At 40.3% G+C, this 23,102-nt stretch overlaps 1 protein-coding gene across 2 annotated transcripts in view; it reads right to left on the reverse strand.

Moving 5' to 3' along the window:
* The window catches only part of Ccdc178 (coiled-coil domain containing 178), a 384,989-nt gene that overhangs the window by 199,377 nt on the left and 162,510 nt on the right, over positions 1 to 23,102 (reverse strand). For both annotated transcript variants that reach the window (XM_085833416.1, XM_085833415.1), the window contains exons 20-21: positions 22,604 to 22,749; positions 20,955 to 21,114 (exon numbers count right to left, since the gene is read on the reverse strand). In XM_085833416.1, coding sequence (XP_085689542.1) covers positions 20,955 to 21,114; positions 22,604 to 22,749 — 306 coding nt within the window. The remainder of the gene's footprint in view (positions 1 to 20,954; positions 21,115 to 22,603; positions 22,750 to 23,102) is intronic.

The following is a 23,102-nucleotide window of genomic DNA, read 5'->3' on the forward strand; positions in this document are numbered from 1 at the left end:
CATATACATGTCAATAGTTATTCTCCTGTGTGCATAGTAGATAATCTTGCAGGGTCTAAGTCTTAAAAGAGTGGTAGGGGTGAGCTTATTTGAGACACCATTGATGTCCATTCACTACAGAGTTTTACAGAGCAAGAATTTTCAAGTGGTAAACAAAGTTAGAGATATTTACAAAGAACCAAAATCTTAGACTAAATGTTTCAGTTCAAAGGAATAAGCAAGGAAATTAAGGGCTCAGCATAAATAGTAAAAGTGCTACAGGAGAATAGATATATATCAGATACACTCACAAACATACAGGCATGGAACTGTCAGCAGTTAGCATGCAAGAGGCACAAAACAAAGGAAGCTAGAGTCTTAAATAGAAGCGTACTATACCCAAAGGCACAATTGTGTCCTTATTCAAATGCTCATCTATATTTGAGGGGCTTCACAGAAAGATTCTGTCTTATCAACCAGTAGTTCCCAGCTAGGACTCCACTAGCTGCAGACTAAATAAAATTAAAAGTATACTCTGTAATAATGAGCTATCCTTTAGTTCTCTAAATGAATGTGGGGGAAACCAGCATAGTTATTAGCATCAAATGTTACAAATGAAAACAACATACATGACAGGCCCAGGACTTGGAAGGACAACACTGCTGTTATTCAAGTTCATGTAACCTGCTCGGGTACTTAATGAGGTAATGTCGGTGCAAAACTACTAGCTCTTAAGAACCTCAGCAAAGTGAAGCCAAACCTAAAGGATGGTCAATGTGCTCACAGCTCTTCCAAGAATCAAGGAAGGAGCTAGACCTGTCCCTTTCTCCCAGAAGCACCACAGCGGAGATTGCAAAGATCCCCCCCAAAAAATCTGGGGAGCAGGTGGCAGGCATACAACTTTCTAGGTGCTTTCTGGTCAGAATGGAGCTCTGAAGAAATCACAAAGCAAGCTGGGGAAGAGGCTTGGGTTTCTCTCCATCACAGTCTTTGGGGGGAACTTGGAATTATAGACGGAAACTTGGGATGAGGAACAGACATAGATACTCTCAGTATGCTTGGAGAAGCCAGTGTGACTGAGGAAGCCTCCAAGGTGAATGGAGAATGAGAAAAGAGATATAATTGGATACAAGTACATTGTGAATGTTTCTTTAAATGTCTGTTAACATGTGCATATCAGGGCAAAGAGCACTCACGATCTTGGAGCCCAGTCCTTACTGTGTCTCCTAGTGTCTACTTATGTTAACTGTAGCATTAAGCCACTATTTATGGAAATGAAATGACTGTTTGTAGAACTTGGAAAACGTGTTTTAAAAAATAATACTCAAACCTAAAGTGGAAGGCTGTTACAACAGAGAAGAAGAGAAGAAAAATATGAAAGAACATTACATTTCTGAGAATAAATGTAGAGATATTTATCTAGAAGGTATGATCTGAATTTGTAATCATTTAATATAAGGAAATCTTGAGAATTTAATGGTTTTCAGGTGTGAATGTTACGGTAGATTTTACATAGAAATTAGCATCTTAAAATATCTGTGTGTCAGTATGTGTAAACTTTGTTTTTCTGTTCTGGGGATGCACCAGAACAGCCCTTCTAGAGAGTGTGTCATGAAAAGAAACAAGCAAGCAAGCAAGCAAGCAAGAAAGCAAGCAAGCAAGCAAACAAACAAACAAACAATCTACCACGGCAACCACAAAACACTATCACCACCACTCTGGTCACCATCCAGATTTCTTTTGTTTTAGATAATCCACCTTTGACCTTCTATAGTGATAGCATACTCTGTCTGTGTAATTCCATCTCTAACAAGAATTTATTTGTTAACTAGTGTGTGCCAAACGCCATAGGATGTTCAGACTAAACTCTTCCATTGCAGGCAATGAAGCTTGCCTCAAAATGCTTAGATCTCACTTGCTCATGCAGACAATGAGACTTGGCATTTGCCATTCAGAATGTTTAGAATTTCATATCATTCTGTCTTTTCACTGGGGATTTAAACTAATTTTCAATTCCAATGAGTTGCTTCAGACAAAGTAAAGGGGTGGATATATGTTTTTTTCACAGAGTGTTTTAATCTTAAACAGCTCTTTATTGTTCTAACCACTGCTGTATATGGTGACAGCCAGTCCCAGACCACTTCTGTCTGCAGTACAGATGTATCAAACAATATGACAGTTAGCAATCACAGAAAGTATTTTCTCACATTTAGTGACCCAAACATGGCCATGGGTGATCTTTAAGGGATGGTGCCTTGGTTCTTCCTGAACTAGAACAGAAATGAGGACACAAAGGAGGTTAAAGTTTTCAGATCTGCCCGTCACTTCATCAGCAGAAAACTCCGACTTCCTGAGTTTCCTTGCTTAATTTCCCCTTGGGGCATCGGGATTGTTACTTCTCTTACAGCTTATTCTCAGGAGAGAAAGGGAATCTAAGCAGGCTATAAGGGAAGACAATTGCTCAGAGACTGAGGTTTGAACCTGCCACTGGGCTGTGCTGATTTCAATTGCCTTAAATTGGAAAATGGATTCCAAGGACACACTTCCTGGGTAACTTCAGGTGAGACTGGAGATGTAGGCACGATGCCCCAGCTCCTACTCTCAGAGGACAATTGCAGATAGACTGAGGAAAGGAGGCCAGATGGACAGACACAGAGATGCTGGCATGCCTTTGTTCACCTCCACCATTCAATTCCCCTGAAATTCTGGATTCTGGTTTTCTTCCCCTCACATTAGTAAAATATGATGGCTCCTTCCTTATGTCAGTCTCCTTGAAACTGATGTTGAACTCCTTAAAACCTGCTCTCAACGAATTGTGTTATGGGTAGACTTAGAGTCAGATTTGAGTTGTGAAGAGACCTGGGCTTCCTGTGGAGAATGACCTGTTATGCTGTACTGCTTTCTGATATTTTTGTCAACTTTTATAAATAAAACTTTACACACACACACACACACACACACACACACACACACACACGGGGAAAGTTCTCTAGAGATATTGGCTTAGAACAGAATTAACTAAGTTTATATCAGCTGGCCTTTATTGATATAAGTTATATTACCCAATGGTGGAGGTCCCTTTGCTATAGTAAGATGAAGACCACGAGTGACCAAAAATGTTGTGCAAAGGCTTGTGGCTGGGCTGACAGACTCAGTGGCTTATAGCTTTGAGGCCTGAGAACTAGAAACATAGGTCTCCCTACATTAGAAGCTAGATTCTTACAGCTCCAGATTCTCAGGTTGCAGCCTTACTGCTCTAGAATTTAATTAATTGTCAGTGGACTGGTCCTTGGCATCTAAGGAAATCCTTAGCATTAGGTAGCAGCTTGCATCAGCAGTGGTCAGCAGTATTCCATGCCAGCTAGCTTTACAATAGTCGATATTAAGACCCTCGGGTGTTATGTTTTGGTAGGTCCTGCACACTCTTCAGTGACCATAGCCTACACTCCCTCACCTTTCATTATCATCCTCTTCTGTCTCTACTGCCTCTGCCTCTAACTATTCTCTGAAACTCTTCAGCTACCATGCTGCTGTTATTCATGGCTGTTACTGTAGCTAACACTGGTGCTGCCTCTGCTGCTCTGGCTCAGGTCCATGTTACTATCTCAGCCTACCTTACATTCAGAAAGCCAATTGTAGACCCCCAAATGCCAAGTGATAGCAGCAATAACAAAAACAGAAGAAATCTTTTGTGGGGTTAATGTGGCAATGACACCAAAGAGCATCGCAGGAACATCTCATCTTGCATATGCATTAATCTTAGCTCAGCTTCCAGTCTGACCAATTACAGGCCATACATAAGTACTGACTTCAACAATTACAAGCTTTCTGTTGAGCTACCCAGGGTCTTGCTCCTCTTGGTCTGAGAAAGAATCAGCTAGAAGGTGAAGAGAGTCCTCTAGAGATCATTACGGTTGTCCTGGAGTGATATTCTCAAGACCCCTACAGGTTATTCAGAGGAGGGTTCACGACTGAACTGAGGTTGACAATAGCAAAAGTTCTGGTTTCAATGGTCCCAGGTTCACTGGAACATTACCAGAGGGTTGTAAGTGTACATAGAAGATAGGCAGCCATAGAGACAGCTTAGTCAGACTCCTAGGCATAATGGAGGGATCCATCCACCGTCTCTTAACAACCTTAACAGCCTTTAACTATGAAGTGGTTACTGGTTATGGGATAATGGGGTAATGGGATATATTAAGAATTAAAGAGAGCTCTATTTTAAACGAAAACTTTCAAAAGCCTCCGTCAATGCTTAGCTGTGTGCAATCCCTGTGCCAGTGAAGTAGAGGGAACTGGGTCCCTCTGAGTGGCCTCAGTGGCACTGAATTCAAAATTCTAGTTTGAGTAGAATAATAGACCCATGTGTTTGGTGGTCTGCTAAGGCATAATGAAGAGGTGGCATACAACTAAACAAGTTAAAATGTTAGAAGCTCTAGGGAAGAAGGCAGTGGAAGTCAGGGAAATCAGAATTCCAGAGTGGCTTTGTAGTGAGATCTACTTATTAGCCTAGGCTAAGAGATGTCCATAATATTATTACCAGGGTAAAGATTTGAAATGTATGACATGGCAAAGCCTGGAAATTGGTGATCTGTACATGGTTCTGAATTAATATTTATTATAACAAAAATTTTCAGATGCTATCTACTTCCTGAAAATATCAACCATTTATTATTCAACACTAAGCTAGGCACTACTAAAAAGGGATATTACAAATGGAACTGGGGGCATTAGTCACATGTTTATAAACTAGAGAGATTGTCCTAGATTATGCAAGGAAACCCAGTGTGATCACATGAGACATATGTCATTCGGACACAGTTAAGTGTCTCCCAACCATTCATAGATGGTAAATTTGGCCTCTAAGTGTTTTTGAAGTAGTAGAACCCCCAAAATGTGGTTTTTAAAGTTATTGTATTTATTTACATTCCAGTCATTGCTACCCCTTGGTCCCTCAAATCACAGTTCCTCATCCCATTCTCCCCCCCCCCCCGTGCCTCCAAGAGGGTGCTCTCCCCAGGTCTCCTCTTTCCCTGGGGCCACAAGTATCCCAAGGATTAAGCACATCTTCTCTTACTGCAGCCAGACCAGGCAGAGCTCTGCTATATTTGTGCCAGGGGCCTTGGACAGGCCCAGGTATGCTGCTGGTTGGTCAGTCTCTGTTAACTCCCTGGGGTCTGGGTTATATGAGACTGCTGGTCTTCTTATAGGGTCACTCTCCCTTTCAGCTTTTTCAATCCTTCTCCTAATTCAACCTTCAGGGTCTCTGACTTCAGTCCAATGGTTGAGTGTAAGTATCTGCCTCTGTCTCAGTCAGCTGCTGGTATGCCCTCTCAGAGGATAGCCATTCGAGGCTCCCATCTGTAAGCACATCATAGCAACAGTGATAATGTCAAACCTTGGTGTCAAACCCCTACCCCACAAGATAGATCCCAAATTGTGTGGGTCATTGGACTTCCTTTCCTTCAGTCTCTTCTCCATTTTTGTCCCTGCAGTTCTTTTAGAGAGGAATGATTCTGGGTCAGGAATTTTGACTGTGGGTTAGTGACACTGTCCCTCCACTTGAGACCCTGTCTATCTACTGGAGGTGGACTCTTCGAGTTTTTTCTCCCCAATGTTAAGCATTTTGGCTAAGGTCTCCCCCAATGAGTCCTGAGAGTCTCTCACCTCCTGGGTGTCTGGTACTTTCTAGAGGGTCCTCCCTCTGCCCACCCCTCTCACTCACCCCAGGCTGCTTATTTCCATTCATTCTCTTGGCCCTCTGGGCTTCTCTTTTGCCCTGCCCCCCAATATCTGATCCTGTTCTTTTCTTCTTCCCTCTCCCACCCAGGCCCCTCGAATCCCTCTGCCTTTCCACTTGTAAGTGGGATTGAAGCATCTTCTGCTTCAACTGGGCCTTTCTGCTTTTTACAGTTATGGTTTGTGAGTTGTATCCTAGGTATTCTGTACTTTATGGCTAATATACACTTATCAGTGAGTACATACCATGCATGTCCCTTTTGATTTGGGTTACTCACTCAGGATGATATTTTCTAGTTTCATCCATTTGCCTGCAAAACTCATGATGTCCTCATTTTTAATAGCTTAATAGTATTCCATTGTGTAAATGAACCACACTTTCTGTATCCATTGTTCAATTGAAGGACATCTGGGTTGTTTCCAGCTTCTGGCTATTATACGAAAGGCTGCTATGAACATGGTGGAGAATGTGTCCTTGTTATATGTTGAAACATCTTTTGTGTATATGCCCAAGAGTGGTATAGCTGGGTCTTCAGTTAGAACTATTCCACTTTCCTGAGAAACCACCAGATTGTTTTCTAGAATAGTTGTGCCAGTTTGCAATCCCACCAACAATGAAGGAGTGTTCCTCTTTCTCCACATCCTCCCTAGCAACTGCTGTCACCTGAGTATTTGGTCTTAATCATTCTAATTGGTGTGAGGTAGAATCTCAGGGTTGTTTTGATTTGCATTTCTCTGATGACTAAAAACTTTGAACCTAAGAAATGTGTTTTAGCATTTTTCTTAGAAGGGATTAATGGGTTACCCTGGGACTACAGTTTATTTTGTACCAAGTGTTTATAAAAGAGCAACCCTGAGCCTTAGTTGCACTGCATTTTTGCTTGCCATGCCCCCCTCTGTCTGTCTGTCTGTCTGTCTGTCTCTCTGTACACATATAGGCATGTGTACATACCCACAGATACATGCATCTGCATACACATGAAATATGCACATACAAATGTACACACAAAATAGTTAGCAATATATGATAACGGACAATTATATAGTAAATAATATAGCCTTATGGTAGTCTACTGTGTGTTGTGTATTCTTTTAGTGCTTCTTGGAAACTTTTGTACAATGTTCTTTGATCACATCCACCCCTCCTTCAGCTCCTCCTAGACCCATCCCCTCCTTACCCACTCAATATTGTGTGTTCTTAAAAAAGAATAAAGCTTGCTTTGCACTGTTCTTACACTTTTAGGTGTTTGGCCTTCCATTTTATTTTTCATTTCTCTAGAGAGAATGTAAGGTGTAATTCTGCACATTTCTCTTTGCCCTACCTAGAGGTTAGATATGGGAAAGGATTTATGTTCTAAACAGTAAAGAACTAACCTTATTGAAAGAAGGTTTGGCTTTTGCCCTCTTTTATTGGAAAGTGTCTCTAAGTTCCTAGAATATGATTACTTACATAGGAGCTTTAACCAGAGCATTGTGACTGACAATGGAGATATTTGCTCACAATGAATTGCTTCAAACATGTTAGGGGTTCCTACAATCGATTGTAGACTTAAGGGCAGCCAAGGGAGCAATCTATAACTGAGATCCAATTAAATTATAGACAGAGCTTTCCTTGATTACCATTCCTCTATGTGTACCATGCCATCTCAAGTCAGAGAGGAGACAGCACCATACATGACTGGGAAGAGGCTGGAGCAGAACTCTAAATCCAGCTCCTTCCTGAACTGGAGACCTTTTGCTTTTACTTGATTAATTTCAACTGTATCTTCTCTATGTGGTGAGACTAGGTATAAATGCAGTGTTGTGAGTTCTAGGAGATTTCCAAAAAACTATCAAGCTCAAGAATAGTTGTGCGGATTCCTAAACTTATAGTCAGCTGATGTCTGCATTGAGGGCAGTCTGGTCCCATGGAGGCTGTGTCCTCTGGATGAATCATTTAAATTCCATTTATTCCAAGTATGGTGACCACAGAGCAAGATGTCAGAGGCCCGGTGCCAAATGTCTATTTTTAGAGGAGCCGTTATGTTTGCGCTTTATTTTACTCTATTATTCTTGAATTTACCCTCCTATCATGTAGGCGATGGTTGTGGTCTTGAGAAAAGTGCTAACTGAAATTGAAAGCTAAGTGTTCTACATGCCAGAGTAAGGAGTTCTTAGTGAATAAAACCTGAATTTCCCAGTGATCTCCAGAGCAGGAACAGATATACTGTTGGTATTGTTTACCTTTGAACTTCAGAAGGCCAGGTACTCAAGTGCTTTCCGTCCTATGGGGCTTTGCATTCCCTTCGGTGGACTCTAGTTTATACGAGGATCATGTCCAGGAGAAGGCCACCTGGGCACCCAAAATCCATGGTAATGGGAACCTAGTTCTTAAGAGTTTATCAAAGGGTTTTAGGATGTTTAGGTGATTGGGGAGGGGAGAGCTGACCATTACAATCCCACACCTGTATCCTAACAACTGTAACCCAATCACAAAAACAAAAACAAAAAACAAAAAACAAACGAACAAAAAAACCCACATGGTTTGCACTCACTGATAAGTGAACATTAGTCCAAAAGATCAGAATAACCAAGATACAATTCACAGACCACATGAAGCTCAAGAAGAAGGAAGTCCAAGGTGTGGGTCCTTCAGTCCTTTTTAGAAGGGGTAACAAAATATTCATGGGAGCAAATATGGAGATAAAGTGTGGAGCAGAGACTGAAGGAAAAGGCCATCCAGAGACTGCCACACCTGGAGATCCATCCCATATACAGTCACCAAACACAGACACTTTTGTGGATGTCAAGAAGTGCTTGCTGACAGGAGCCTGATATAGCTGTCTCCTGCGAGGCTTTGCCAGAGCCTGACATATACAGAGGTGGATGCTCTCAGCCAACCATTGAGCTGATCACAGGGTCCCCAATGGAGGAGTTAGAGAAAGGACTGAAAGAGCTGAAGGGGTTTGCAACCCCATAGGAATAACAACAATATCAACAACCAGAGATCCCAGGGTCTAAACCACCAGCCAAAGAGTACACCTAGAGGGATCCATGGCACCAGCCATATATATATATAGCAGAGGATGGCCTTGTTGGGCATCAATGGGAGAAGAGACCCTTGGTCCCATGAAGGCTTGATACCCCAGTGTAGCGGAATGCAAGGATAGGGAGACAGGAATGGGTGGGTGGGTAGGAGAGTACCTTCATAGAAGCAGAAAGGGGGAGGATGGGATAGGGGGCTTCTGGGGAGGAAATCAAGAAAGGGGATAGATAACATTTGAAATGTAAATGAGTAAAACACCAAATAAATAAATAAATAAATAAATAAATAAATAAATAAATAAATAAATAAATCTGAGGGTTGATGGGAAATACTTGTTCAATGTCACTCAGTTTAAACTCTCAAAATGCAACTGTAAAATTAGGAAAATGCAATGCTTGCTGCATATCACACTGGATTGGCTCGTGAAAGCAATGAGCCTTACACATGAGACTAAAAAGAGCTCTTTAAATTTATAAAAGGTAAGGGTAGGGAAGATCTTTTGTCTCAAAGCTGTTCTATCTCAGAATTTAACTCTAATGTAAACTTAAGGACAAGAATGCAGAAATTGGACTCAAGCTAAAAATATTTTTCACTAATTTTTTTTATTTAGCACATTCATTGTCTTTTTCATAAAGTGTGTTTCACATTATAAAAATCAACAAAGGTTATCGAAAAGCATTTTCATTATTTTATATTGTACTGAAAATGATCTTGACATCATACAACAGTTTATATATTTCATTCCCTTCCTCTTTATAGCCTATTTCATTTTCTCTCAAACTGTTATGATTATCATAGCACCCAAATTTGAGATGTGCGGTTCCCTCAGGAGGTCAGGTATATGTGTTCTCAGCAAGCCAATAAATCAGACAGTGGAAGCGTGATTGGGTAATGTTAACAATTCCCCCCACATACACACAGGAACAGTGAGTGCTATGCTTTGTCAGAGTGTTGGGCCAGATTCTTTAAAATGCTTAACTCTAAGAGGAATCATACAGTGCTGTGATTTCAATGGGAAGCCTCAGATACTTAAAACCTCTGGCAACTGAATATGGGTCCCTAGTTGGCAGATTACTTTAGTTAGATTCATGCTCTTGAACATTGCAACCATATAGATAGCTCACTTCTGCTGCACTATCTTGTTTTTGTTGTTGTTGTTTTGCTTTGTTTTGTTTTTTTTGCGTTTCATTTCTTTATTTATTTCTTGATCCATTTTTATTTTTTCTTATTTATTTATTTATTTATTTATTTATTTATTTATTTATTTATTTATTTATTTATTCTCCAGATTTTATTCCCGCCCGTAGGTCCACCCGATGACTGTTCCACATCCTATACCTCCTCCCCCACTCCTCTGTCTCCACAAGAATGTCCCCAACCCCAAACCCCCACCATACCTGACCTTTAAACTCCCTGGGGCCTCCAGTCTCTTGAGGGTTAGGTGCATCATCTCTGAGTAAACCCAGACCTGACAGTCCCCTACTGTATGTGTGTTGGGAGCCTCATATCAGCTGGTGTATGCTGCCTGTTTGGTAGTCCAGATTAATTGATACTGCTGGTCTTCCTTTAGGGTTCTCCCCTTCCTCAGCTTCTTTCAGTCTTTCCCTAATTCATTCACAGTGGTCAGCAGCTTCTGTCCATTGGTTGGGTGCAACTATCTGCCTCTGACTTTTTTAGCTACTTGTTGGTTCTTCCGGAGTGCGGTCATGCTAGGTCTCTTTTTGTGAGTGCTCCATAGCCTCAGTAATAGTTTCAGGCCTCGGGACTTCCCCTTGAGCTGGATCCCACTTTGGACCTGTCTCTGGATATTCTTTTCCTCAGGCTCCTCTCCATTTCCATCCCTGTAGTTCTTTCAGACAGTAACAATTATGGATGAAAATTTTGACTGTGGGATGGGACCCCATACCTCACTAGATGCCCTGTCTTCCTGCTGGAGGTGGACTCTATAAGTTCTCTCTCCTTACTGTTGGGCATTTTATCTAAGGTACCTCTCTTTGAATCCTGATAGTCTCTCACCTCCCAGGTCTCTGGTACATTCTGGAGGGTCCCCCAACCTCCTACCTCCTGAGGTGGCCTGTTTCTGTTCTTTCTGCTGACCCTCAGGGCTTCAGTCCTTTTCCCTCACCCCAAAACAGATCTTGTTTCCCTCTCTTCCTCCAATCCTCACCCTCTTTTCCTCCCAGGCCCCTCCCTTCCTCTTCACTTGTGATTGCTTTCTTCTCCATCCCAACTGGGACTGTTGCATCCTCACTTGGGTTTTTCAGCTTGTTGACCGTTTTGAGTTCTGTGGATTGTATCTTGGGCATTCTGCACTTTTTTTTTCTTTTTGACTAATGTCCACTTATTAGTGAGTATATAACATGCATGTCCTTTTGGGTCTGAGTTACCTCACTCAGGATGGTATTTTCTAGTTCCATCCATTTGCCTGGAAAACTCAGGATGCCCTTGATCTTAATAGCTGGGTAGTATTCCATTGTGTAAATGAACCACATTTTCTGTATCCATTCTTCTGTCATAGGACATCTGGGTTGTTTCCAGATTCCGGCTATCACAAATAAGGCCACTATGAACATAGTGGAACATGTGGTCCTGTAGCATGGTGGGGCATCTTTTGGGTATATTTCCAAGAGTGGTATTGCCGTGTCTTCAGGTAACACTAAGTCTTCTTAAAGCAAGCTGGGCCCAGTTTTCCACAGTCAAGGATGACATTAAAAGGAAAGTGGTCAGGATGATGGGACAATGGGATGGAGATCCTTCTAATTATATTCACAATCAAAACATGAAAAATAGTGAGATATGCTATTTGCTACTGCTCATTGATGAATTAGGTTCCTGGTTACAGTGTATTCACTAATATTCACTAGTATACATATTATATAATATATATTATACATATAATATATATTATATATGCATATATAATATATATTATGTATGTTATATATAATATATATTATATGTGTGTATGTGTATTTTAAATAACATGCTGTAATGAGTGATTAGTATTATAGCTTAGACAACCTCATTGCAAGGCTTGGAGGTTCCAGTTATTTTATTTCTTTCTTCTAAGTATTTTGATAGGGGGAAAGTTTTTTCTTTCCTTGTGTGTGTGTGTCTGTGTGCACCCACTGAGGGTACTAGTACATGATAGGCAAGTGATTTTACCACTGGATATAACTCCAATTCTTTGAAGATGTATATGCACACACTTCGTTCTTTTGATTGACTGTTTAGAAACAGCATTTGAAAATGATACTCCAGTTCCTCAGAAAGTTGGACATAGTACTACCGGAGGATCCCGAAATACCTCTCCTGGGCATATATCCAGAAGATTTTCCAAACGGTAAGAAGAACACATGCTCCACTATGTTAATTGCAGCCTTATTTGTAATAGCCAGAAGCTGGAAAGAACCCAGATGCCCCTCAACAAAGGAATGGATGCAGAAAATGTGGTACATTTACACAATGGAGTACTACTCAGTTATTAAAAAGAATGAATTTATGAAATTCCGAGGCAAATGGATGGACCTGGAGGGCATCATCCTGAGTGAGGTAACACAATCACAAAGGAACTCACACAATATGTATTCACTGATAAGTGGATATTAGCACAAAACTTAGGATACCCAAGATATAAGATACAACTTGCTAAACGCATGAAACTCAAGAAGAACAAAGACCAAAGTGTGGACACTTTGCCCCTTCTTAGAATTGGGAACAAAACACCCATGGAAGGAGTTACAGAGACAAAGTTTGGAGCTGAGACGAAAGGATGGACCATCTAGAGACTGCCATATCCAGGGATCCATCCCATAATCAGCTTCCAAACGCTGACACCATTGCATACACTAGCAAGAGTTTGCTGAAAGGACCCAGATAGAGCTGTCTCTTGTGAGACTATGTTGGGGCCTAGCAAACACAGAAGTGGATGCTCACAGTCAGCTATTGGATGAATCACAGGGTCCCCAATGAAGGAGCTAGAGAAAGTACCCAAGGAGCTAAAGATGGCCTAGTTGGCCATCAATGGAAAGAGAGGCCCATTGGTCGTGCAAACTTTATATGTCTCAGTACAGGGGAATGCCAGGGCCAAGAAGTGGGAATGGGTGGCTGGGGGAGCGTGTGGGGGACTTTTGGGATAGCATTGGAAATGTAAATGAAATAAATACCCAATAAAAAAACTGAAAAAAAAAAAAGAAATGATACTCCAGAGTCTTTCTGCAAGGTTGTCCTACCTCTTAGAATCAAGGGACTATGCTTATATCAATAACCCTTATTACGGTATAAGAATTACCCCACAAGATGGAACCCATTCCCAACAAATGAGTGACCAAGAATCAGAGACTATATCATTCAGAGTTCTAGGGTAAAACCAAATACTACTGGTCTTAAAAGAACTCTTAATGACACTCAGCTGTACTTACACATCAGTGCCTTATTCAGATAGCATCAGAGAAGCTTCCTCCTGCAGCAGATGGGTACAAATACAGACCCGTAGCCAGGCATTAGGCAGGTACACACACACACATACAGAGAGAGAAAGAGAGAGAGAGAGAGAGAGAGAGAGAGAGAGAGAGAGAGAGAGAGAGAGAGAGAGAGAGAGAAGAGAAATGGAGGGGGATGGAGGGAGAGAGAGGGAGGAGGGAGGAGGAGGGAGAGAGAGAGAGAGAGAGAGAGAGAGAGAGAGAGAGAGAGAGAGAGAGAGAGAGAGAGAGAGAGAGAGAGAAGAGAAATGGAGGGGGATGGAGGGAGAGAGAGGGAGGAGGGAGGAGGAGGGGGAGAGAGAGGGAGGGGGGGAGAGAGAGGGAGAGTGGGAGAGAGGGAGAGAGGGAGAGAGGGAGAGAGGGAGGAGAGGGAGAGAGGGAGAGAGGGAGAGAGGGAGAAAGGGAGACTAAGACCGAGACCGAGACCAAGACCGAGACAGAAAGAGTTATGTTGGGGTACACAGCTCTAAAAGAGATGTTTCTATCAAACCCCTCAGGGAACCCATGGAAGAGGAGACAAAAAGAGTAAGAGCCAGAGGGAACAGAGGACACTAGGAGAACAAGAGCAAGGCCCTCTAAATTAACTAAACAAAGCTCACATAAACTCACAGAGAATGAAGCAGCAAGCACAGGGCCTACACTCTTCTGCACCAGGTGTTCTGTATATGCATTATAGCTTTCCGACTGGTATATCTTTTTATGGGACTCCTGCATATATGAACGAGTAGATCTCTGATTCTTCTGCCTTTTCTTGGGCTCTTTTCACTTTTTTTAGTTTGCCTTGTCCAACTTTTATGTCATGGTTTTTGCTTTATGTTATTATATTTTATTTTGTTATGATTGTTGTTATATCTTAGAAGCCAGTTCTTTTCTAATGAGAGACAAAAATGGAGTGGACTGTGATAGGAGGGAAGATGGGGAGAACCTGGATGGAACAGAGGGAGGGGAAAACTCTAATCAGGATACACTGTATGAGAAAAGAATCTGTTTTCAATACAGAGGAAAAAGAATTGCACACTGCATGTAGAAAGAACTCAGTCTCTACTTATTAATTAAACTGGACAATTTTTCCAGTCTATACCTTGTCTGAGTGAACTCTGAGTGTGCTATTCCAATAACATGGCTTGCATATACATCCTGCTTCATCCTTGTTATAGAATGTTGTTTACATTAACTAAATTGGGGCCAGAAAGAATATTTTCTTCTCATGGTCCCCATACTCTAGAAAGCCTAGGTTATTTGTCTTGTTTTTGTTGTGCTCGTTTGGTTTTGGTTTTGCCTTGTTGTGTTGTTTGTTTTTGTTTTGCTTTGTTTTGTTTTTGGTACCATCCTGACTCTTTTTTATTCTTTCCAAACCACAATTCCATATGTTTTCATAAAATGAATCCTTCTTTTCTTGGTTTTAATGTGATTATAGAACACAGTATACCACCAGAAATCCAAACGTGGTATATTAATGGATGTCTGGTCATTCCACACTCCAGAAAAGAGTCCAGCTAAAGGAATTTGCCCCTCTGCCTATGCCCCATTCCACCACCATCCTGTTTTACCTCAATATCAGTCTGGATGAACCTCAATATCAGTCTGGATGACCTATCCAACATTTTAATCTTGGAGTTTATAGACTTACGCAAATCATGTTAACTTCAATTCCACAAGCCATTAGCCATTCATATCCGTGGTCACCCTTCCTAGTTCTCTTTCATCTGGAGTGGCTCTACCTCTGAGCTATCACACCCTCTATCTCATGTGCTGGCTGCAGTCTCCAGGCCTGCTGCTTCTGTTCTTGTGCTCCTTTCCATCTCATGCAGACTCAACTCTCCTTATGCTTTGCTATATTTTTCCTGTATTAGTGAACTCGTCTTGAAGTCTCTGATTCAGCTTCTGCTCTTGTAGTTTCTACAAGGGCATCCACACCTAAACTCTTGCTCCCTGAGTTCTAGATTCTAAGTTTTAACATGCTACTGAATCCTAAGTAGCTCCTCCAAGTGTGCCACATTCAATTAAATGCAGGTTCACACATATTCTTTAATTCATATACTCTATTTATAGATAACCATAACATGAAGTATCCTGTTATCAATGTTAGAATACTCACATGCACACCTAGGCAATGCTTCTCAGCATTAGCAGTGGAGTCATCTACTGTCTGCCTATATGGGCAACAACAAAAGTCTGAGGCCATGCCCAAGGGAAGATGCTTGACTCTCACTCAGAGGGGGAACTACAATAGTAATCTGAGGTGGATGGAGGGAGGAAACTGGTTAGGAAAGGGAATGGGGAGGGGAACTTGCAGTGGGTCTCAGGTGTAGGGAGAGATGGGGAGAGCTGATCTAGAAAGTGAAATGAAATCATCAGGGAGTAGATGAGGTGCAAGGGATGGAAGATTACATCCAGGACTTGTCAGAGACCTGGGATAGTGAAGGTTCCGGGGAGCCTATGAGGGTAACTCTAGTTGAGACTCCTGGCAGTGAGCTGAAGCCTGAAGTGGCCAAGTCCTGTAGCCAGGCAGACATCCAAGTGGAAGGATAAGGACAGCAACCCTCCCACAAAACTGTCAACCCAAAATCTGTCCATCCTAGAAGTGCAGGGACAAAGATGGAGCAGAGACTGAGGGAATGACTGACCAATGACTGGCTCAGCTTGAGACCCATTCCATGGGCAAGAACCAAGTCCTGAAACTAGTAATGATACTCTATAATGCTTGTAGACAGGAGCCTAGCATAACTGGCCTCTGTGAGGCTCCACCCAGCAACTGACCAAATATCAGATGCATATATCCACAGCTAAACATTAAACAGAGCTTGGGAAGTCTCTTGGAAGATTTGGGAAAAGGATTGAGGGACTCAGGGGGATAGTAACTCCACAGAAAGACCAATAGTCAACTAACCTGTACATTTGGGGGCTCTCAAGGACTGAACCACCAACAAAAGAACATTCAGGGATACATAGTCTGACCTAGCGCCATCCCTCCTCCCTACTCTTGCATGAATATGTAGAAGATGCACAGTTTGGTCTTCATGCAGGTCCCTCAACAACTGGAGTAGGGGCTTACCCTCTGTTGCCTAACTGTTCCTCTAATTGGGCTACTTTGTCTGGTCTCAGTGGGAGAAGGTGCCTAGTCCTACAGTGACTTGAAGTGCCAGGGTGGCATGGTACCCAGGAAAGACCTCCCTTTCTTGGAGGAGAAGAGCAGGGGAGAAGGGGATAGGGGATGTTGGGGGGGGGGGCTAGAAGGAGGTGGGCTTTGTTTGGGTTGTATAATGAATAAGTACATTTATGGAAAAATCTTGACCCTGATCATTATAAGCTCTTGGTGATACTCCAAAAGTCTACCCTGGTACTACATCATGTAATATACTACATTCCTCTCTGACGTAGTGCATATATAATCAGTAAACATCAATCAATTTTATGTCATAGGAAACAGAAGTATTCATCTTATCACAACAGCACATAAAAGATCAGATCTGGGTGTGTCTGTGAGAGTGGTATAAATACTTGTTCCTTGGGTGTGTACATGTGTGTGTAGGTCAGAGTTCAGTACTGGGTGGTCTCTTCAATTGTTCTCCACCTTATTCTTTGAGACAATTTCTGTAACAGAGCCTAGACATTAATGATGCAAATGAGCTCTCTGCCCATTGAGTTGCAGGGATCTGTCCTTAACTCTTGGGTTATGGGTATGTACCACTGTGTTTGGCTTTTGCAGGGCTAATGAGGTGTGGATACTATCAAAATGCATTATGTGCATGTATGGGAATGTCATAATGAAGCCTGCCATAATGCATAATTAATATATGTTAATAAAAAACTTAAGAAATTATGTATTCTTACTGATAGCATGCAGTGGATGAGGCATCACAAAAAAAATGTCAATTTACTGAAGAATGCAAAGCAACCGTAAAAGTTTAATATGTAAACTATGTTCACAAAGTATTATCGTTACATAGAAAACTAGGCATAGCAAATTTGAAAAGGCAGATAGCCAGAGACTGTAAGAGGTGCCTCTGAGCTGCTGTGGGAAAATAAAACTAAAAATGGTGGCCCATTTTTCTATTCTATTCCAATTTCACATAGAGGTTCAACATTGTATTAGCAATAATTATGATACTGAGCAGAAAGATGCAAAGAGAAGGAGTTCTTTAGTACATCAACTATTCAGAATTGTTTAGTGATATTTAAGAACCACTACTCCACTTAGCAGCATTCTCCTGATTTCTAAGTGCTTATGATAACTTCAGAGCTATGTCTTGTCACCTGTCCTTAAACTTAAAAAGTTCTTTTCTCAATCAGCTGCAGATTTTAGGAAAACGATGCACCAAATTCATGTTGTTATGTGTGGCTAACTGAAACTTAATCATATCAGAGACACTTGTAAAGGAGATATTCATTGTGTGAGTCATGTTCCTCATGATAAGAACTTTCATGACATAATAAAATGGTTTCTTTATCAGTAAGGAGAATTATTCATGCTGGGGAAATTCCTGTGTCAATTCCTCTGCTTCATGGATTCATTATGTGTCAATTTTCCATTATTGAGACAACAGAATATGTGGTTATATTCTTTCTTATAAAAACCATTAATATTTCTGGTAATTGGAAGAGGGTCACAACTTACCATTTGAGTATTGTCATAATACTTTTATCTGTTTTCACATAATCATCTTTCTGATGGTGCAGGTTTGAATTCATAGGATTCCATTACTCAGCATGGAGTGCTGTGAGCACTTATCAAATGGTTGGGAAATGAAGAAACGATTTGTAGGCAACTGTAGAACGAACTCGCATGTTGTAATATGCTTTGAAATTAAAGCTGAGGTTAAAGGAGTCTAATTTTTGCTATTTAGGTGCCTGTCTGATGAATAAGGTGGGTTTTCCATTTTGTTAGAAGCCAAGCATTCTCCATGTGAAAAGGTGAAGAAATAATGACTTGGCTAATGTTTCAATCCTCTAACCAGGAGAAGTTGTAGCTCCTTACACAGGGAGATAGGTAGCAATGTTAAGGAGTAAAATAAGGTTTGGAAGACATTGTGAGAGAGTCTGTGTATGGACCCAATGTGGTAATTGTTCTCCTAGGGTAGCTTATTGCTCTTCCATCATAACATAAATTACAGAGAGCTGAGCATGGCTGCCAAAAACAACAAACAAACAACATCAATAAATAAATAAATTTTAAAAACACAGGAGAGAAGCTTTGGCATGGGGAAAGACTGGGCTGTCAAGAATGCAGAGTGGAGTGGAGTGTCTGACTCTCTTACTAGTTGCTTAATTCTTTTACTTGCTTGGTCAACACTACAGTAGATATTATAGGGTTTTCTCCCTAAACAATTATAGATCTAAATGTGATCTATAATTGCGATCAATTCTTCTGCCCAAGGGGAATGTCTGGATCAGTAACACCAAGTATACCTTTCATATAACACATCTCTTCTTGGCTTGCCTTACATATGTATTTGTGAACTTACTCAGTTTCTAAAAAGGAATGACATCGTGCTTGCTGGGAGGAAGCAGAGTGTGTCATCACACTGTTTACCACTAAAACCTTAAAGTGGACCCCACATAAAAATGTCCCTAATGAGAAGATTTGGTTATCAGTGAGCCCTGAATTTTCTCATCACACATATGAACACTATGCTTTGGGTCACATGTGGCAAGCTATTAGGATAGATATGTCTAAGGCAGTCAGGAATCAATTTTTTTATATTCAAGTTCTTGCTGAGCATTAATAATGGGGTATACCAAAGAATTCTTCAAGGTTAGAAATCAATAGAGTATTTAACTATTTCGTGAGGGCAGATAGAAGGTGTGGAAAACATTTCACATTTGATGAAGGACATAAGGAAGCAGGAGTGTGGGAAAGAGAAGAGAGAATGGTAAAGAATAGGAGTTCTTTACCATTCTCTGAAGTCTTTGAACTATCAGGTTGGTGCAGTATTAATATAGTCTTGAAATCACCCCCATTTCTTGCTACTATCATGCATGTATGTGTCCAGCAAACTTATCAAAGGAGGTAGCATGCATCTAAGCACACATGGCTGTGTATACCTATTTATTCAGTCATGTCCCTAGCTTCTATTGACTTGCTCCTCTGAGTTCTGAGCTTTCGGGACATAGGGGGAAAGCCATAGCTGCTGTCATCAAAAAAGTGTTATGGTCTCGGGAGTCTAGTTGACAAAACCAGGCAACTACCCGTGAGACAGTCAAAGAGGTCAAGATGAAGACCACTACTCATCAAAATGGAGCCATACCAGGCTTCTAAGAGTCTTTCACATGGAGACTTGGGAGTTGGAATAGAAGAACTGACTTTTGGGTTAAAAGAAATGCAGGTCTCAGTAAGCTAGCGGCTGGTTAGTTCAGATATTTTTTTCAAGTATTTTCCACTGAATGTTTTGCTTGTTTTGTTTTTCTTTGTCTTGTTTGCTTTGTTTTGTTTTGCTATTGATTAATTATTGTTCCAGTGAAGTGCCAAACCTCTGCTCAAGGAATGATTGTTGAGATCCCTACATGTGCTCGCCACCGGGAGGACTGTAAAAAGTGATTAAATCAGGGAAGTGATTCTACCGCTGCCACAACACACAGGGTGAGAAATAGTGCTCAGTAACTTAGTCTTGTAGCAAGAGTTGGTTTTTAGTGTCACTGTTCCAGTCCCCATGGGTCAGACTCCTGAGACTTGGCCACCAGGGCTCCCAGAATCTCTTCACAAGGGAGGAGGCATCACATATTGCCAGTAGATGGCGCCCACTATTTTCAGTTTGTAATAAAGAAAAAAAAAAAAAAAAAAAACAACCCTTTTCTATATAATAGCCATATTCAAGTAAAAGACTGTTACTTACCATTACTATTTATGAAACTATGATTAACTTAATAATAATTTAATCACGATATGAATCAAAACCACCATAAACACTCATGTAGGATACAGTTGGGCCAGTCTAAAAAATATTAAGTCTGTTTTCCTTTATCTAAGAAAAGGCATTTGAAATACATTTATCAAGACAGAATATTAGTAGGATTAAAATAGCTGATAAAAGTATACCATGAAATAATATTACAAGTGTCTTAAGTAGTTTAGCAAAAATTAATTTTAATAAATAAAATTTTTGTTTTCAGAACTGTCTCATTGCACAACTCAACAAACATGATTTAAAATGTGTTTTTAAACTTTTACTAGTTAGTTGCAATTATTGTAACTATAAAACTATTGTAAACTATAAAGTGGGATAGTAATTTCTGAACTAATGCCTGTATTTAGTTATAGTCTAAATAAAATTTAATATGTGTAGCTTTATATAATTTGATTAATAAAATTCAGATGCAGGACATATGTTTTGGTATATGATTTCAAAATGTTATACACATTTTTAAAGGAATGAATGTGAGGTATTCTCACTTACGCAGTAAAAGTTACTTGTAACATTCAAATAGTATTTATGTGGAATAAAATATCTCTACTGAAAGTATAAATATAGTTCTGGAATGAACACAGCTAGCAGTTTTACAACAGTAGACTTGCAAGTAGAATAAGGAACAATAATAAAGTCAGAATACACACAGGACACATTAAAAAGTATAATGTCTTGGGTGAATATGTACCAACTACTTTGGAAAGTCACAGGCTTATCACACAGAGTGATGTTTAAAACCTAAGTAGCCCTGCCACACCAGCACAAAGAATGAGGAGTATGCTGCTTATTTGACTACTGTTATATGTTTCTTTCATTAGGACTCACCCTGATGTTCTTCAGGGTGTTCTTCCTCATGTCTATAAGCCTTCGGAACCTCCTCTCCTCTTCAAAGATCCTCTCTTCACAGTACTGCTTCTCGCTCATGAGATGGTCATACACACCGTGCACGTGCTCCCTGTCAAATTGCAGCTTGAAGAACTCTTCCCTGTGGGGAAAGAGTTTCATATGTGAGCTCGGTAGTGACGAAAGGAAAACCACTAGCCTTTAAGCAGCAGCAGCAGGTAAGTGAGACATTAGTGTCAACAATAAACAAGCTAAGAGAATAGCAGCTCATGCTGAGCTGAGACCAGGACACACAATAATCACTGAAAAACTGCACAGTCGTGGAGACTTTTGTCAGGTCATGGCAATGGCACAAGGACCTAATGCAAAACCTGAATAAGATTTTCGTCCAATTTAGGTCTTTATAGATTTAGCATAGCATATAAGTTTCAGTTTGTACCTTTTAGACCCATACTATTGTTTCAGGCATTAATATTTTAAGCAATGTGTTTTCTTACTTTCTAACATGATGTAACAATGGCAAATTAGTCTTTTGGAGAGAATAGCTGACTGACTATGATCATGTTGAAACATCACTAAATAAAGACTGACTTGATTCCACTAAAGATCTGGTATTGGAATGTGCATAGTTCATTGTTTAATTGTTTTTATTTTATGCCTCTGTGTGTGTGCATGTGCATGCATGGGTGTATATGTGTGCTTGTGTGTGTGTGTGTGTGTGTGTGTGTGTGTGAGTGAGTTTGAGTGGTGTACATGGGTGTGAATGAAAGCTTTTGTGTGGAGTTTGAAACACTCCTGTTTTAAGACTGAGACTTGAACTTAGGCTATCAAGTACACTCAGCAAGCATAGCAAGTGTGTTATTCATTAAGCTATCTCCAAGGACCATTTTTTAAAAATCCCCATGTGCTGATATATATATATATATATATATATATATATATATATATATATATATATATGATCTATCTATCTATCTATCTATCTATCTATCTATCTATCTATCTATCTATCTATATATAACTCCTAATGTGATAAGTCAATATTCCTCTAATCAGTATGCAAGCATAATGTTTAAAAGGAGGCAGAACGGACATGAGTACAGGAGGAGAGCATGAGTGGGTTCCACCTGAGAGCACATGGACACTGTGTGAGCCTGCAAGCGCCATCACAGAGGAGCCAAGGAACATTTTCACTGAGAGCATCCCTAATTCATGAGGTGAGCTCACAAGAGGGCACTGAAAAAGGGAGATGTGAACAGATGATAAGGGATTCTATGGAATATCTGTTTCTAAATTCTTCCCTCAAAACTGGAAGAGGACAACTGTAAATTATTAAACATGGCTCACAAACACTAACAATGTGTAGAATTAATGAAAGATATTATTATTACTGGAGAGAGAAGGTTAACATATGTGGAAAAAGCTAACAATTCTCAGTTATTAAATAAGAATAAACTCAGAGAGAAATAAAGAGTGAAAGCAACAAAAATGATTAAATATCATATGTCATCACATATATTTGACAAAATTTTGAGGAAAAATAAGAACCATCATAAGAATAAAATTTAAATATGGAAATCTGATTTTATGAATCTCATATTAAATAGGATTATTATTTTGACAAAGCTTACTGCAACTTTTTAAGTTTTTCTTCATAGTTTGTCCTTTCCAGGTTCATTATCCTTATTTCCTTACTCAGCTCAATGCATTTCTCGTGGAGAACAACTGTTTGGCCTCTAGCTACCTCTATTTCTTCATGAATTATTGATCTTTTTCCCTGCAAAAAGTTTCAAAGAAGTTTTAACACTTAGATTTTCACATCTTTGGAATTCAGAAACATGGTTACATGGGCTCTACAGACAATAAAAGAACAGTGATTCCTTGGCAAGGTGAGCAATGATGGAAGCTTGTGCTTCTCACTCTAAGAAAGCACATCCTGAAAGGATAGAAACACATCTTTTTCTTTTTGCCTTCCCATCTGCTTCAACAGCAGCCTGTTCTCAGTCCACATGTCCTAAAACATACACGGATATTCTGGCATACACACACACACACACACACACACACAGACATAGACAGACACATACACAGACACACACACACTGGAAGTGGCTAGGTGGCTAAGTAAAC

Source organism: Mus caroli, unplaced genomic scaffold (assembly GCF_978045245.1).
Source record: "Mus caroli unplaced genomic scaffold, Mus_caroli_1 scaffold_19, whole genome shotgun sequence".
In the NCBI taxonomy this organism is placed as follows: Eukaryota; Metazoa; Chordata; class Mammalia; order Rodentia; family Muridae; genus Mus; species Mus caroli.